This window comes from Passer montanus, unplaced genomic scaffold (genome assembly GCF_014805655.1).
Source record: "Passer montanus isolate IOZ18808 unplaced genomic scaffold, ASM1480565v1 scaffold1, whole genome shotgun sequence".
Taxonomy (NCBI): domain Eukaryota; kingdom Metazoa; phylum Chordata; class Aves; order Passeriformes; family Passeridae; genus Passer; species Passer montanus.
In genome coordinates this window covers 17602401-17619656 of record NW_024356504.1, presented here as the reverse complement: position 1 = coordinate 17619656, position 17256 = coordinate 17602401, and the positions used below count along the sequence as shown (strand labels likewise).

At 40.8% G+C, this 17256-nt stretch overlaps 1 protein-coding gene across 3 annotated transcripts in view; it reads left to right on the top strand.

The window, feature by feature from the left end:
- HSPBAP1 (HSPB1 associated protein 1) overlaps positions 1 to 17256 on the top strand; it is a 40896-nt gene that overhangs the window by 15513 nt on the left and 8127 nt on the right. For all 3 annotated transcript variants that reach the window (XM_039729624.1, XM_039729454.1, XM_039729543.1), the window contains exons 3-5: positions 2999 to 3183; positions 6937 to 7073; positions 10197 to 10368. In XM_039729624.1, the coding sequence (XP_039585558.1) occupies positions 2999 to 3183; positions 6937 to 7073; positions 10197 to 10368 (494 nt within the window). The remainder of the gene's footprint in view (positions 1 to 2998; positions 3184 to 6936; positions 7074 to 10196; positions 10369 to 17256) is intronic.

Below are 17256 nucleotides of genomic sequence, written 5' to 3'. Positions count from 1 at the left end.
GATGGCACATTTGCAACATGGAAAAATGTGAGAGCTGGCAGTATTATTTGTGTATATTATTTGTACCTAAGTATGTGTTTGATAGTATTCTGTCTGATTTCACAAGTTAAACAGTTTGTGTCCGTAAGAAAGGGAAAAAACTACAATCAGAGGACTAAGCATTGACAAAAGATACCTTCAAAGAGAGTACCAGAGTTCATTACAAGAACAGTGAAGATGCTATTAATCAGGAAATCCCGACACAGCTGGTTCCAGTCACACTAAAAGATTTATAAGGATGGGATAAGGGGTAGGCCAAAGCTTCAGAAGTTTTGATTCTGGCAGAGAAAATGTAGCATTACAGCTGTTGTGTCTGACAGCTACCTGGAGCACACCAGCACAAAGTTAGGAGAAAACTTACGCAGAACTGATTTCTGTATGCAGGCATTTCTTGTTTTGACCATTTTTGGTGGTTGCATAGTAAAATGAATCAACAATGAGTTTACTGTGAAGAAGCTGGAGAGAACAAGAAGCTGTCATGCTGATCAGTTTCTGAGTCACAGGATCTCTGGAGGATGTTTCTCTCACTGATGCTGGATTGAGCTGATGCTGTCAGATGTGCAGTTGGATAGGAAAGGGCTGCAACGTGACCATCTTGCCAAAGAGGTTTTACCTTTACCTTTAAAACTAAGGATGGCAAAATAATTCAGGTCTCTGAGGTTTGATATAGAGGGAGACTGCAAAGGTGGCTGCAGAATCAGCAGCTGAATAGGACGCTGAAAATACAGCACAAACACTGATTAAATTTTGCATAAAGCTGAGATCTGAAGTGGTTATTGGAGTTGGATGTGCATGGCCAGGTTTTTTTGTTTGTGAGTATGCTTGTGCTTTGTTAGAGTAGGAAGTGGCTATTCCTTGCTTGGATTATTTGTTTAATTCCCCAGCAGCTGTGAATAGGGGTTTGGTTTTCTGTAAAGAAATGGAGAAGATATTTCACTTGCATTCTTAATGGAGCTTTAGGTGTTTTCTAAGGCTATTACACCTTTTTTTCCTACATGTTTCCTTGCAAACACTCTGAGAAGAACAGATTTTGGCAACTGTCAGAACCAGACCTTAACTAAGGAGGAGAGCTGCTTCTCTAAAACCCACTTTTTCCCTCTCTCCTTCCCTCCAGTTTCAATCTGTGGTATTAGGGGAAAGAGGAGGACTGTTATGCCTTCAGGTACTGTGTCATCAGACAGAAGTGGCAGCCTACTTTAGACTTGCATGGCTTAATCTGCAATTTGTCAATTACAAAACACCCTCAGCTTTAAGTCATTAAGTATTAGCAAACCAGTTAATAATGTCTTGCTTTCCATTGCTTGTTGCTAACATTTTCACCCTTGTTGCAGCCTACAACCTACAAACCCATCTAAGCAAACTGTCTAGATTGCCCAAATATGTTTTTTATTACTATTTATTTTTCCATAAGCACCCACACCTTGGTACTGAATAAGGGATAAATCAAACCAAGAACCCTGCCCTGAGGAGATTGTATTCTACAAGATAGTCTTGCCTTTCATAGTTGGATTTTTTTTAAATGAAACTCAGAGTGAAATATGCTGAGAGGTAGAAAGAGCACATTTCTTGCCTTTAAAACATTTGCTTCTGAGTTATCTTGGAAAATAGGCAGTGTCCTAAGAGTGTCATGAAGTGAAAAAAGAATGTCCTCTTTTTTCTCATGAATGTAATACAGATATCGAGGCACCTTCAGTATTGCTTCTATCTTTTGTCTAATCTTTCTGTCAGACCACCTTTTAGTAAAATGATAAACATTGCATTAAAACCTGGGTATCAGGAGAGGGACTGAAACACAGATATGGGATCCGATACAGAGGGTTTTGGTTGTGATTTTGTGACTTGCAAGTGATTCATATGTCTTGTATGCAGTCCTTAGGTAGGGAGCCCATCCACTGACATTTTTAGTTAATGATTTGATAGTAGTGGGAAGGAAACCACTACCTCTGCTACTACAAGGGAAAATAATAGTGATAAAGGTTTGTAAAAGCTGTGTGAGATTCTGTGAGACCTGCTGCAGTAACAAAATGAAAGTGGTAAAGAAAGAAGAGCTGCTGCTGCACAGCAGTGAAAGGGTCCCATTTCTGGGCAGCTCTCTGCAAGTTACACAAGATTAAATTGCAGCTCTGTCATTGTCATTCATGCAGGCTGCAGTAATTTTTCCCCAGTAGTAGTTATAGTAAAGTAATATTTTTTTTAACAGTGGATAAGTCTCTTTGAAGATGGCACAGTTAGTGGGGGTGGGAAATTAAAATCTCTGATTAACTGCAATTAAAATATACTGTGCTGTGGGTTATCTTACAGGCCTTGCAAGTGACCTGACCTTGAGCTGAAAGGCTGTATCAGTCAGCCTGACCAAAGCATGCTGGGAGCAAAACCCTGCTGGTAAACACTTTCTGTGTCTGCCAAGGAGCACTGCAATATGCTTTTGTCAGTCCCAAATGAAAAATAAGGGCACACAGCATTTTAGATGGATCATTGGCAACATGTGTGTGGTTCCATACCTCACTTTCTATGCATGACCACACTGGTTTGGTCATTGCTTTAGGGAAAGGGTAAGATGAACGTGTCCATCTGCATAAATCTATGGAGGCAAAATAAAGGATACAGAAATACTTGATGTGCACATTTGCAACTCACACTTAGGAAGGGAGATGAAGCAAAGTTGTTTAGTGAACTTGGGTGTGTTATTGAGTTACTGTGCTGAAGAACAATGCTAACTATTGGTCTGCTTTTGTCTCACAGCATGTTCAAGGTAACAGCCATTCAATTAAACCTTAATGAAAAAGCAATAGTTTCAGACTTTACTTATGAGTTAGGTCATGAGAACCATTTTATTGAGCAGAGTCAAGCTACCTACTCAGATTTGTATCTCATGTTGCATTTAACCAGAGCTGTATTATTTTTACTGGTTCTATGCTCAATGCTCGTGTAATATTTGATTTTTCTTTTGCTGCTGTAGTTCCCCAGTTTGAAACCAGTTGTAGCTACGTGGAAGCTACACTTGAGGAGTTTTTGGCTTGGAGTTCTGGGCAGCCTTCTTGTCTCTCTGGACCATTCAGTTGTTATGATTACTCCAAATACTGGGCTTATGCTGACTACAAGTACATTGCCAGGATATTTGAAGACAAGCCAGAAATATTCCAGGTAAAACATTTATATTATCTCTTCCTAGTTGAACCATTGCAAATTATCTAATGTAGCTTCTGAAATCACTACTGCTATCCCTCTCTGCTCCTTTAGCCACTTATTTTAAAATTCTGAAATAAAAGCTATTAGCTCTCAGGCTAACTGAATCCTGCCAAGTGGCAGCCGTCAAAAATTCTGGGTCTCCTTACAAATTTAGAAACAGCACCTCAACTGACAAAAAAGAATTACCAGGCTGGCATAATTCTCCTTCCCATTTAGGCCAGATCCACCTTGCACCCAAATGGTGCCCAAATTAACAGCTCCACTCAGGAGGGAGGATTGATGGCATGTATTTCATTGTAGTAACAAGGCTGTAACATGGCTTTGCTCCATTTTGCCTTGTGGCTCATTTTCTTAAGTAGCTCAGCTCCTTTCCTTAATAGAATTAGATTAACTGTTTGTGAGGAGGAGAGATTCTGTGGAGGCAGTAAAGTACAGGAAGTAACCTGTCCATGGAAGTCTGTAATTACCATACACAGTAGGACAACTACCCAAGGTATTTCCTTTTATTTTCTCTTTGTCTATCTCCTATTCCAATGTCTTGCTTCATCTACATTCAAGCTACTTCTCCTTGCAAATTGTAAGAGGGCAAAATTAAGGATAGCTGTACAAAAGGTATACTTCTTCAAAAGATGTAAAGAAAGAGTAAGTAAATCCTTATTCACTTCTGTACTTCGAAAGGTGAAACTGGAATCATAATTCCCTGTAAAATCACTGCATCAGTGACAATGAGTATGAACTGATAAGCCCCCTTCAAATTAATTATTTCCTCAGACAGTGTTTCCCATGCTCCTCATATGTATTTTATTCTTTTGTAAAATTGGTGGTTTTCAGTGATCAGTCTTTTTTCAGACTTTCAGACTTTTCAGACTTTCTGTTGGGTCGGAAGGTAAGGTTTGGGCACAGAGATCATCTTACCTCTCTTTCCCCCTTCCTTTTCCTGAGCACACTGAAACATAACCAGGATCACATAACCTTGGGCTGGTTTGTGTTGTCTGCACTAAACTGGAAGCTGCAGGGAGGTTTCAGGCTTCCCCAGATCTCTGCATAACTTTCTCTGTGGTCCTGTCTTGGTCTTCTCTTTTTCTGCCTCCACAGACAGCATTTCCATGTGTCTTCCAGCACAAGCCAATAGCAGCTCAGAAGTCCTGAATGTCCTACTGCCTCCTTCACATTTGAAGGAAACAACCGTTTTCTACCTTTTTCTTTCCCTTGCCCCCATTCAAGAACAAAGCTGAGGCTCCAGGAGTTGCATTTCTGTGCAGGTGCCATGCCACAATCTGATCACCTGACCTAACACACAACAGATTGTACTGCAGTTTTAGAACAGACACACATAATGGTTATGCCATGGATTTTTTTGAAAAGCAGAACCTGGGAAGGAAAGAATTGGTGGTGTTATGCAAGCAAATATGGTGTGTGTCATCTGCCATTTTCACAGGCATGGGAGAGAAATGCATCCATCAGTTCCACACTCACACGGTTTTTTAAACAATTTATACCAGCCAAAGGAGTTCTTTGTAGAAATTCTCTTCCCTTCTTGTGTGAATTTGATGATAACTCCATTTTTTCCTTCTAGATTTTATTTAGATTTACGTGAGGTTATTTGAAGGGGAAAAGAAGGCCAACTGCACTGTTATTTATAGTGATTAATAGGGCCATTTAGAAGTTGTTTGAAATTTAGATTGCACTGTTTATCATTTACAGTTGTGTGGGCTAAGGTAATGATTCCATTATTCTAATCTATGAGCAATATCTAGCATCTTACATTTTTTGTTCAGTTGATATTTCATTACAGAATTTGAGATATAAATCAGGAGCAAGATACATGCATGAAGTTTAAATAGAAATGAGACCTTTTAAAGTGACATACGGGTACAGATTAACTTCATTATAAGCAGCAAATGAAATAAATATATATCACAAGTAATGTGCCATCTGTTATGGTTGGAACACCTTTTAGTGCATTTCTTCTTACTGTGGCTTTTTATTGTAGAAAAGGAGCCCAGTGTGACAAGATTTCAGTAATACTACCAGTTCCTTTTCAGTTCATTGGTTAAAAACTATTTTACCCATAATCGCTTCAACTATTTACTACAGCAGGAGCAGTTTCAAAAAGTTCTTTTAAATCTAATATTGATTATGTGTGCTTTCTTTTCACTTAAATTGTAACAAAATATAAAAACTATTTAGGTGTGAGATTAAAGTGTAGAAATGGTGCTACGCTTAACTTTTTCACTGAAATAGTTGTATTGAATTTCAAATTTTATGCCTGCTGAAATCTATAGAAGCAACTTTTTCTTTTTGATCTTTTGCTGTCTTTGACAAATGTTTATATTACACTTCTGCATTTTTTTCAAATGATATCTTTAAAATCAATAACTCTGAAATTCAGAATCTTTAGCAACACCTAATTTTTGGGAAGGCTATCACTCACTTTGAGGGTCTCCTGATGCAGAGTCGTGGTGAAGTCATCCTTATAATGTCTAGTTGTAGTTTTTGTCATCCATAGATCTTAAAAAAGGATAGTCATCCACCTGTCTGCAAGCAGCAAGCTTACATACTTAAATTAGGACTCCTAGACTCCTATTTTCTCTTTATAGACAGCAGAAAGAGAGGCTTTTCCAAGGCTTGATTGAGAGTGCTTTGACTAGAGCAGGAGCCAAGATTAAATTAGGTTCCTAAAGTTAGGTGATGTGAACGACCCCAAAGTGCTTTACTGAAATGGAACAAATACCATTATCTTCCTTTTCAAGATGGGAAAAATAAAACTCAGAGATGAAGCGATTTGCCCAAGACCATCGGGAAGCCAGAAATTTAATCTGTTTCCTAAGGCTCAGTCTGGGGCTCCAGCCAAAAGGTGCCAGTATCTCTGGCCAGTATTCCTCAAGTGCTTTCCAATAAACAAATGATCAGGCCCTGCAGGTGGCAGGGAGAGCTGTAGATACATGGGAAAGCTTTATCCAAGCTACACAGAACCATTCTGCAAAACCCTTGGATTGTCTGAAAAATGCCTCACTGTGCCTTTTTCCAACTGCCAACCCCAAGGGATTGCTTGTGGGAGGATCAATGGACTGGAAAGATCCAGCACTGTGTACACCTGTTCTGCCCTTTCTCCTGTCATCAAGTTGTTTTAAGTTCACTTGCCTCTGCAGTTGCAAATGTGTCCATTAAATAATAAGAAACTTAACCTGCCATAACACTGGGTCACAGATGGGGTAAAGTCTGTGTTCCCAGACTATGTGGAGAAAGCTGAAATAGGAGCAAGGAGAGAGCAAAAATTCCACATAGATTATCAATTGTTTGAAAAGGGAATGGGGATTTTTCTTTCCTTCTTTCCTTTCATTATCTTTTAAAATGCCATATATAAGAATTTTTCTAAAAGCAATCCTGAGCTTGGGTGGACAGTTAAGGGTGGAGAGAGATAAAAAAAGAGTGTTTGAAAGGAAAAGAAGCCCCATGTGGCCATGCAAATTTGGGCAGCCCTTCTGTAGAGCAAAGGAGTAACTTGAGTGATATGAAAGGTGGGGATGAGAATTTTGGAGGAAGGGGAACAGACTGTGCATGCTCCAGAACCCAACCAGGGAAAAACAGCTGCAGTGGATAAAGAGTGATGAGCAGTGGAAGGAGAAGACAGGAGACTCTGAGAACTAAGGACAGGATGTCAGTCAGTTCAACAGCTTACATAAATAAACCTTTTTGTTGCTGTAGGATGTAAGGTGGTCTGACTTTGGTTTTCCTGGAAGAAGTGGAAAAGAGAGCACACTGTGGATTGGTTCTGAAGGAGCAAACACCCCCTGCCATTTGGACTCCTACGGCTGCAACTTAGTGCTGCAAGTACAAGGAAGGTAACAAGTGCACATACATACAGTAAATTCAGGGGAGAGTTATACTGTGCATCAAGTTTGTTTTGGACTCTTTTAGTATTAATTCTAGGTCCTGATGATTTCAGATTTCAGTTTTCTGAGTTCTCAATGACTGAAGAGCACCCTAACTGTTCTACAGGAAATGGCAGAACTTGAGGGCATTCTGGAGTTGACACAATTTTATTTTCTAGTCTGTGTGTCATATGGTCCAATTATAAACACTTTAATCTTTCTAGTAGTTATGAATTCAGGAATTTGGAATGAGGAGATAAAAGAGTTAAAAATAAAAAGCCCCCAAACAAAATAGAAATAAACTACTTTAGACTTTTACAATATTGTCTGTGCAAGAGCCTCTAATAGCCTGCTAGATTTAATTTAAAAGGGGACCATCAGGATGGGAGCAGCCAGCTGTGAGCAAAGTTGAAAGGGACATTTGAGGCTCCAAACTCATTTAGGAGCATGTGGCTGTTGCTGTATCTTTCTGCCTGTTTGCATGCTGTCTTCCTTTTTTTTTCCAATTCTTTCTTTTTTCTCCTTTCCTTGCATAGTGGCCTCAGGGTTGGTGGGGTTTTTCTGATTTTTGGGTTGTTATCTATTATTGCTAGAGTAGTGCTAGAGTAACAGAAAAAGTTGCACACACTTTCTATGCTTGATAGTATAGAGTGGAAGGAGAAATCTGCTAGGGGTTTTTCAATGGGATTAATTACTCTGCCATTTTATAGAACAGTAAGATTGTGGTGCTGTTGTGATTAAGGTGCAGGATTGGAAGTCAGGTGTGTTGCCTTTTAGCTGGGCAGTGCCACATGCTGAGTGGCTTTAAGGCCTGAGGTAAATGAATTTGTCATCATCTTATCCCTAAGAAGGGTAACTCTGTGTAGGGTTTTCATTCATGTTTGTAAACAGCCTTGAGCTCCTTGGGTGGATGTGCAGCAGAGACACTCTAGAAGCCTCACTCAGCACTGCTGTGTGCTGCAGCCAATCCTGTAGACTTCAGATCACATCAGTAAGCATTGTGCATTGAAGTCCAGACACTTTAGTGTATTCAGGAGCCAGAAATCTCAATGAAAACCATGAGACTTAAATGCCATAATCTTCTAAGGATCCACTTAAATACTGGGTGTACTAAATAAGTACAGTGATGTAGCAGACACAACACCTGCCAAGCCTCTTTGATCTGTACCTTCAGATGTTGAACTTGAGCCAGAGTTCCAGCATCATGCAGCAATTCTGTCCACCTTTCCCAGGCACTTCGTCCCCATCAAGTAGACCAAAATCCTTGTTCCTCTCATGGAAAGAAATCCAAAGCCCTTGCACAGCCTGAAAAGACAAAGTTGTTTTCCTCTTCAGAACAAAGCCTGTAAATAGATTGCAAACTTCCACAAGCTTGTGAATCCTGTGCTTCTTCAGAGCAGAAAGATTCCCTTTTGAGACTCACAAACAAGACAGACTTTGTAAGAGAATATAAGCTTATGCTAAACTTAAATAGATTTGCCTTTGCAGGAAAGCCAGGGACAGCTCCTTAGCCCTTTGTTGCTATCTTGAATTTCCTCCTTGCATCCCTTAGGCTTCTTAATTTTTTGCTTTATGATATTGCTTCGCCGTGAGCCTGCAGGATTAACCCTGAGCCTCCTAACCTAGTCATTCTCTGCCCCCTCAGAGGATCTAGCTTGGAGGGCAAAATAAAGTTGCAATGAGGCTTGAGTTTCAGGAGAAGTGGTTTTATACTTGCATCCAGCAGTTGCTTTGGTAATTACCAAGAAATATCAGCAGCCTATGGCACTTGGATCTGTGCTGGTCTCTGTAGTTCTGACTGTCCTGCTATTCCTGTCTCTTCTGTTCCTGTCCCTTTTGGTTTTGTGCCATTTGGTTGCTTTGCTCCCATTTTCAGATCTGTGACTTAGAACTGACAACCAGAAGCAGTAGACAGAATTCAAGAAGTGAGTGCCAAGGGAAAGGAAACAAAGAAAAGCCCTTCCTGGAGTCCAAAACAAAGAGAAGAGCTACACAAGCTCTCCAGCTGTGCTGTAAAGAGCTGCCTTTACTTTTCCATCGCTTAGTGCATGGGTCATGTTGCACTGTTTGTCTGGCACCTCTTAAATGTAATAAATTCTCTTTGTGTATTCCTTCTGGTTATTTCTATCACCTAAAGTACTGCCATATAAAAGTTCTAAATACCATATGTACCTGCTAAGATATTTCATTTATAATGCCCATCAAATTGGCACCACCAGTTCTGGCATATTCTTTTTTTCTCTTTGATCTGGTCCATGTAAGTGAAATAGAGACATTAGCTCCTGAGGACAAAGTGTGGTCTCAGCTGTGCTTGGCCTTTGCACTGTGGTGCATTCATGTGCTTCTTTGGGCATGTAGAGAGCAACGTGGCACATGAGTGCCCTCATGAGCAGAACAACCCTGTCCTGCTCCACCTGGCATTCAGTCACACCAGTAAACTCTTAAATGCACAACCAGCCACATTTTCATCATGTGGTACTGGTAACACAAAAAAATACAGATGTTTAAGGATACTTATGTCTATGGATGTATCTGGTTTTTATTCATGCTGTCTTTGGCATGGGAACATCAAGGTGATTTTTACTAAGAATGGGGGGTTCACAACTAACAGCCATGTAAGGAAACAGAAGATAATGTCTATACCCTTTTACTGTTGCCATCCTAACACGATGCCCTCCTTTCAAAACAAATACAGATTTTGAAAGCTTTTCATTCAGTGAGCAAAAATACATTGTCTGTAACAAAACTATTTCCTCTAGTTTATGGAGCAATTTTTAATGCTCTGAGCATCTGTAAATGCTGCATGTAAAAAGGAGGAAGAAGAAACCAGACGGGAGAGGTTTTTTAAATTTTATCTGCCTTTAAAAATGATTGGTGAGAAGCTGTAAATCTTCTCAGTTAAAAAATTAAAAAGTGGAATATTTTAAAAACACTTTGAGGAGACAGCCTGTAAGCACTGGCTGTGTTCTCACTGCGTAGGAGATTCACACAGCGAGGCAGATTTATGTTTTATTGAAAACCTTGCTACTGCCTTTAGTTCTTTGCTGCAAGTGACATGCACTGAATACATTTCTATCTTCTTTCTATTTTCAGGAAGAGATGGCACCTCTTCCCACCTGGTGACACCAGTTTCCTTTATCCTACCAGGATCCCTTATGAGGAATCCAGCATATTCAGCAAAGTCAACATTGCCAACCCTGATCTGAAACGCTTTCCCGAGTTTAGGAACTCAACAGCACATGTTGTTACACTCAGTCCAGGACAGGTACCACTTATATATGAGCTTTACGTTACCTAATATTCTATTTAACTGGCTAATTAAGGGCTAGGAAATCTTAACAAATTGACTGTGGAACTTCGCTCTTCCTTCACTCCACATTCAGACTTTATAGATTTCTCTCAGCACAGAAACTTTTTTCACTGACAGTTATTTGCCTAGACTTTTTTGTACAAAAACTGCAGACATTTGGAGAGCTATCAATAAGCTGCCTGATTCATAGATCAGAGTTCAGTCAGCTGCTTGATTCCGTGCAACCACCTGCCTCACCTCAAATTTGTCTACTTCAGAACCTTCTTGAACTCTGACCTGTCTACTCTGACAGCACCATATTCCATAAAATGCATTTGGTTAATGAGTATATAGAACTAGCAAAGGAACTCATATTTTAGTAGTGAATAGCCTTCATCTGTTGCTTTAATAAATACTTTAATGATGATACTTGCATTTAAAGTGCACACAGGTTTCATGGTGCTTTACAGGGCTGTGAGGATGTTTTTAATCCTGCTTTACTGAGAAGGTTCAGCTGTAAGTGCCTGGCTGACAGTCACACAGGCAGGCAGCAGCAGTGTGAGAGCAGGGCTCAGGACTCTTGATTCCCAGTCTCCTGCTGTAAATAGTGTCCTTCTTTATTTAATCAACAAGGTCTGTATTTGGGGTCTGAATTACCCTTATTCATTTGTTCAGCCATGCATGTCCTGGTAAGGCACTGCTGTGCATCTCAAACTGTCAGGCCCTTCCAAAGGAATTTTGCAATGGTCATTGCTCAGACAGTGGAGTTGCTGCTTCTGGAGCCCTTTCACTATTCTCCTACCAGATATTGTCTCCTCTTTTGACCTGCCAGCTCAACAACTTGTATGGGCATTCCCCTGTCCCTAACTGGCAAACCCAGCTGCCTTCAACAATTTAAAGAGTAGATTTTTGCTAATTAAGTTAATTTTGAGGAGGCAGAGTGGGGCAGGATGGTAGCTTCCAACAAAAGGATGATACCCATCAACTATAAGTGTATGCTCTGCAGTTGGTACAAATGCAGATGGAGAATCTATGATCAGCCTTTACTGTTTGCAGTACATTAGCTCATACTCATACTCCTAAAGCAAATCATTAGTTTCACATTCAGCACTTTCTAAGGTTGCAGCAGTCAGTAATTTAAAGCACAAAGAACAGTTTTGCTATTGATAAAAATGCCACACCATTCAGCGCTGAGTTATCCCTGATCCCCCAATACTATTTGAATTTATAATCTCCTTTGCAATGATCAAGTGGACTAGTGAACCTTTAATATGATCTTAATTTTAATTAGGCTTAAAGCAATTACAAATTAATCTTGCTAGGAATAAAGATCTTGAGCCAGCTCAGTAATACAATTTGTCTGCATTGCCATGAACAAGATACTGTTTGGATTTCTTGGGGGGGAAAGTAATGTAGAAGCAATGATGGAGCAGTGAAGTATTGTCTTTGTCCATTTTATCAGTGCCTTCTGTGTGGTGCTTGCCAGCATCTCGTCCAGGAGCTTTTGGGGCAGGTGGCTGGGAGCTGCTGCCATTTGATGGAGAGGAAAAGAATGACCTAGAAGAACTCCTTTATTAACAAGGGAGAGAATTCCTAAATAATGTCTTGATATGTGCTTAACAGTGATTTTCACGTAGAATTAGCCCAATTACTGCAGAATTTGTAGGCATCTTTATTTTGTGATAAAATGTAGCATCTCCACTCATTCCCAGAGGGTATGCAGAACATTTTGGATTATTGTAACAATAAAAGGCTGGAAAAATGAAGACAAAGGTGTTCTTAGGTATTCAGGAGAGCAGCTGCATGTAGAGTGAGTGCAGCTTTGAATATCAAAAACTTAATGTGTCTAATGCCACCTTCTGGTCAATGTTTGCTACCAGCCATTTTTTACACCCTTTCTGCCTGAAAGCAGAATTCCTTCATGTAACATTGTGCCAGTGTACTTCAGTTAGATCCTTTGTGCCCTTCCACTGTACAGAGGTGAACCTCTAGTATGAATTTTGGTAGCTGATTGACACAAAGTTTTATAAGGTTTCATCCTGCACCTGACCACTGGCTGTCAGCTGCACTTCAACAGAAATAACTTCTGGTTATACATTAGTGATCTCTTCTGAAACAAATTATGAAAACATTAAGATGTCAAGCTTACTTGAATAGGCAGCTGAGCAGTGGAAGGGCTTGCAGCAGTACTATATCCACTGTATCAAGTGGAAGTTACAAGCTCAAGTTGTGTCACACAAATGTAGGGGGTCCATATAAATGTTTGGACCTGGTCACCTATTTGATGGTTGCATAGCTGAGGATTAAGTATGGAGCAGCATTTCTAGTAACACCTTCAATCCTTTCTCAAATATACAAATACTCCCTAAAAGACCAGAAATGGGACAAAACACATCTGTTCTTGTGTCTTCTACCCATGCCCTGGGACAAGTGTTAAGAGAGTTAGGGATCTGTCACTCTCAGCTTAAATCCTGTTCAGGACAGGTGTCCTATCTGCCATCAGTGGCACCTGGCACCTCAGCAAGGTGGTTCATCCTTCCTGTCTTACACAATTACAGTCCTGCAGGAGCATTCACCCCACCTTGTCCTTCAGCTCAGGCTGTAGAAGGAGCCTGTGCACATAGATGCTTAAATTTTTTGATGATTAAAAATAGGAAAGATGAATACCACCTGAAAAAGCTACAAAAACTGAGATGCTGTACAAGGATAAAATCATTGATCATTCTTTCCTCTGCCCCACTTCTTACTGACTTTTGGCTTCCTTCCTGCTTTCTAATGTAATTGCTCTTAATCCATCTCCCTGTTAATCCATATCCACATAACTAGACAATGGTGGGGAGGCTACAAAGTGATCTGAGTTCATCTGAAGGTATGGAGAGCAATCAGCTGCCACTCTGGGCCCCTGGAGCAATCCCATTCCCCCTCTTGCCAGCCCAGGCAGGTGCTGTTGGAGGCAGTGCTTGTCTGCCCTGTGGCCTGGCCCTGTGCCCCAGGGCAGCCTGGGGACGGAGGAGCTGCAGTGCAGAAGTGCAAGGAAAGGCCTGGCTGAGGTAATCTAAGAGGCACATTGGGTCTGAGAAGGATGCCCTCCCTCTGGCCTTGAAAAATATTGTCACTGGATGGGAAAAAAAAATTAGAGAAAGATTAACATTACTGCTTGCTGGTTCTCACCATGGTCTGCTGCTCAGAAACTCCCTCCCCTGCTTCTGCTTACCTGCTTTCTCAAAGTCTAAAAGAAACACATTTATGTGGCCACAAATACAGTTGTCACTCAGTTCCTGTGTTTAGCTGCAGGATTTTCTCTTTCTGTGCTTCTGCTGCAGAATCTAACACACCATGGGATCCTGCTTAGCAGAGCTCCCAACAGCACAGGCAAACCTCTGACTTTTAACCTAACCCTGAGCAAGAAGAAATCTTCATGAAGTCAGGGAGGGATTTCCCTCTGTGCTGCCTATAAAGAAAAGGTGTGAGAACATCAGATTGGGCTTAAAGTGGGGAGCAGCAGAACACACAGTCTGGATAGCCAAGAAAAATATAATTGATACCAAAGAAAAGTGTTTTAGTAAGTCAAGAAATGCAGTAATTCAAAGGTAGTGTAATGTTCCAGCTCAAAGTATACGAAAGACTTTTTAAGTGGGGTTACAGTAAAAAACCCTACTTTTGTTGGAAAAGAATTTAAGTGATTTTACTAAAAGAGAATTCAGAGTTGGCCACACCATTATGCATAGTAGATGGCTGGTAATTCTGTTCTGGGGAAGGAATAAAGAGTTTCACGTGGGAGACTGCAGAGCTGGCCCCAAGTCACCCCATAGGGAAGGCAGACAGCCCAACCCAACCTCAGGACACCAGAACTGTGACTTCCATCACAGAAGAAGCAGAAGAGTCCAGGAGCTGAATTTATGCTAGGATTGGTGATAAAAACAGTGCTCAACCTGCAACACCTATGGAGAACCCCATGAATGCCACAAAAGCGAAAGGTCAAACCTGCAATTTCCTGGCTCTGCTTCTCCACTTCTTCCCTGAGCTTCCCTCATTCTCTCACCTGGGTCACTGTGGGCATGGCCTGATGCAGCCCCACTCCCTCCTCTCCACTGCCCTTCCCCATGGCTGTGCCTGTGTTTCTGACCCCAGTCACCCTTGGAGCTCCGTTTCAGTGGACAGGAAGACACCAGGAGGGAGGAGGAGGCAGGATGAGAGGCACCTTCCAACCACCAGGAACAGCCAGGCTCCAGCTGGGATGAGGCATAGGCTGGGGCAGCAGGGCTCACACAGTCCTCAGGTGCTGTTCCCACAGAACTGGCTATGCCAGCACCTACTTCATTTTATGTTTCATTGCCATGGTTGCAAACACTTCTGGGATTTCCTTGGGTCCCCCTGTGGCTCAGTGTCTTTGTATTCCCATCACACTGGCTTCCTTTTTGTGTGCATTTACCTAAATACCTTTTTCTAATGAGCAGAAATTTCTTGGTATAATATTTCACTTCAGGGTGTGCTCTCTTTTTGAAGCAATTCCACCTTTGCCCTACCTTTGCACTGTATCAAGTTAATCATGTCCACTGAGAATTCAAACCTGCTCTGTTCTCTGTGCTGTACAAGTCTTCAGCATTGCTCCACTTGCTCTCCCAACTGTTCCTTTGGTTTCTTTCCTCCCATTACAGCATCTCATTTTATCTTTTCTGGGACTTCTGTCCTACTTTAACTTCATTTGCTATATTTGGCTGTCACTAGCCTAAATATTGAAATTATCTGATTGGTTACTGTTTAGATCAGTATCTTCCCAGCACGAATAAAGTTAGATAAGTTCTGTGGAAAGCAGGCTAGCACAAGATTATCTCTTAACTTGGAGTAGTTCTGTCTTGCTATTGCACTTTACTTTTTCCCTGTAAAATGTTTGCTGCAGTTGTGTGTGTTGTTTCACTGTGGCTTACTTTCACGTCTCCTATAGGAATGTAGCTAAATCTGTGTCCCATATTCGTAAATCTATGGAAGTCTGCTTTTTTAAATTGTGAAATTGATCATTAGAGGCAGCGGTGGTGGTTTTTTTGTTTTCATTTTGTTGTGTGTCTGTTTGCTTCTAATTTGAAAACCTAGAAGAATACTAGTTTGTAAATGTAGAAGAATCCTACCTTTCTTTTCTGGGTTGTTGGCGTTCTGGGGATTTTTTTTGGTCGTGTTAGTTCTGCTCTCTTGCCAGCTGTATTTTTTGGATTTAATTACCTTTTTCCATTTCTTCATCTTTAATAAAGTTTTAGTCCTTCTGCTTTTTGATAATTTCAATTTTCTTGTTGCTATAAATCCTAATTTTAACAAGCATAAGCTTGTTCAACAATAAAAGAGGGAGAGCAAGTGTCTTTATGGAGCCTCTTTTGCCTATTTGAGTCACAGCTCTGTAGCTCTTCTATAAACTGCATCAGCCAACAGTGCCAGCTGCAGAGAGACACAACTTTGCAGTTATTATCCTTAACCTGCTGGCAAGGGAAATCTGATTAGTCTCTAAAGGACCAAGTTCCTCCTCTTTGGTTTGAAAACACAGCGCAAGTTGTGGGGATTGTATTTTCCTTCTGGCTGTACCTGCTCTCTCCAAAGCAATTCTGTCTCCCTTTTGCACATGAGTCATGTGGAGCCAGCACGTTCCATGCCTGATTTCCTTCCTGGTTTTCCAGGCAGCATCTCTTACTGAAACATTTATACATTTCCCTTAATCTGTCTCCTGCTTGTGTTCCCTTGCTACCTGGTCCCTGTGCACCACGTCCCCAGTGTCTGCATGCCCTCCTCCAGCATGCTGCAGCTGCACAAGGCTCAGGGGAGGGATCCCCTTGGTGCCAACAGGCTTACGGGAGCTCTGCTTTCTTCTGCTGTAACACAAGGTTTGCCAGGGCTCACATTACACCTGGCCGCTTGCAGGGCACCCAGAGACTTTAGCAGAGTTCAGTGTAAGATCCCTTATTGGGGAGGGCAGGGAAGGTTGTATGATTTTGCAGTCAGTGAAACTGGAAAACACTTCCTTACAGATAAACCCATTGCTGCTAATGCAACTGCACTGTTCATTTAAAGTGGATGTTTCCTTGAGGAAAACAAAACTCTGAAACTTGTTCAGCAGAGAAAATGTGTTGTGGCTACAGTCTGTAGGGTTTCATACACTTATATGTCAGGACTAACTAGTGATCTTTTTAAAATCATAACCCTCCACTGACTGACTTCCTCTTCTGTTCTGCATGCTGTACTGGATTAAAGAATAATTTCCAAATGTTTTTGACCTTTGGAGAGCCAGTGCTTCTTTTTGTTTGACTTAAATTTAAGCCTGTGGAGAACATTTGTCATCTGGCCCAAAAAATGAGAGTGTTCCAAGTGTCCTGTAAGTGTTTGCAGGACTGGCGCCATTGTTTCCCCCACTGACATTTTCTCATTAACTGTGTTTTGATATATAATGAAGTACAGGGCTATCTGGGTAGCAGAACATTCTTCTAAGTAATTTGTGTCCACCAAGAGAAAGAACTGTCTGCAATTCAGATACAGATCATTGCTTCACTTTACCCATTGTGAAGTATATATTTTTATCTGTCTCTGACCATTTTTATAACTTGTCAAAAAATATCTTTCATGCTTTTCTTGATAGCTCCATGTTACTCTAATGTTCAATAATCTGCAAAGCTTGTCCTCTATCATCAAAACAACATCAGTGTCTTGTACCATAAAAACCATGGGTTGGAATCAATTTTATGTCACAGCTATCATCCTGATATTGTTGTAAAGCTCTGATCTAAACTAGATTGTCCTAGAAATCATGACATTTTCTTTTAAAAGCCTGTCTACTAAAAGTGACAAATTTAATACTGGTGATTATTTACCAGAATTAAAGCTGCA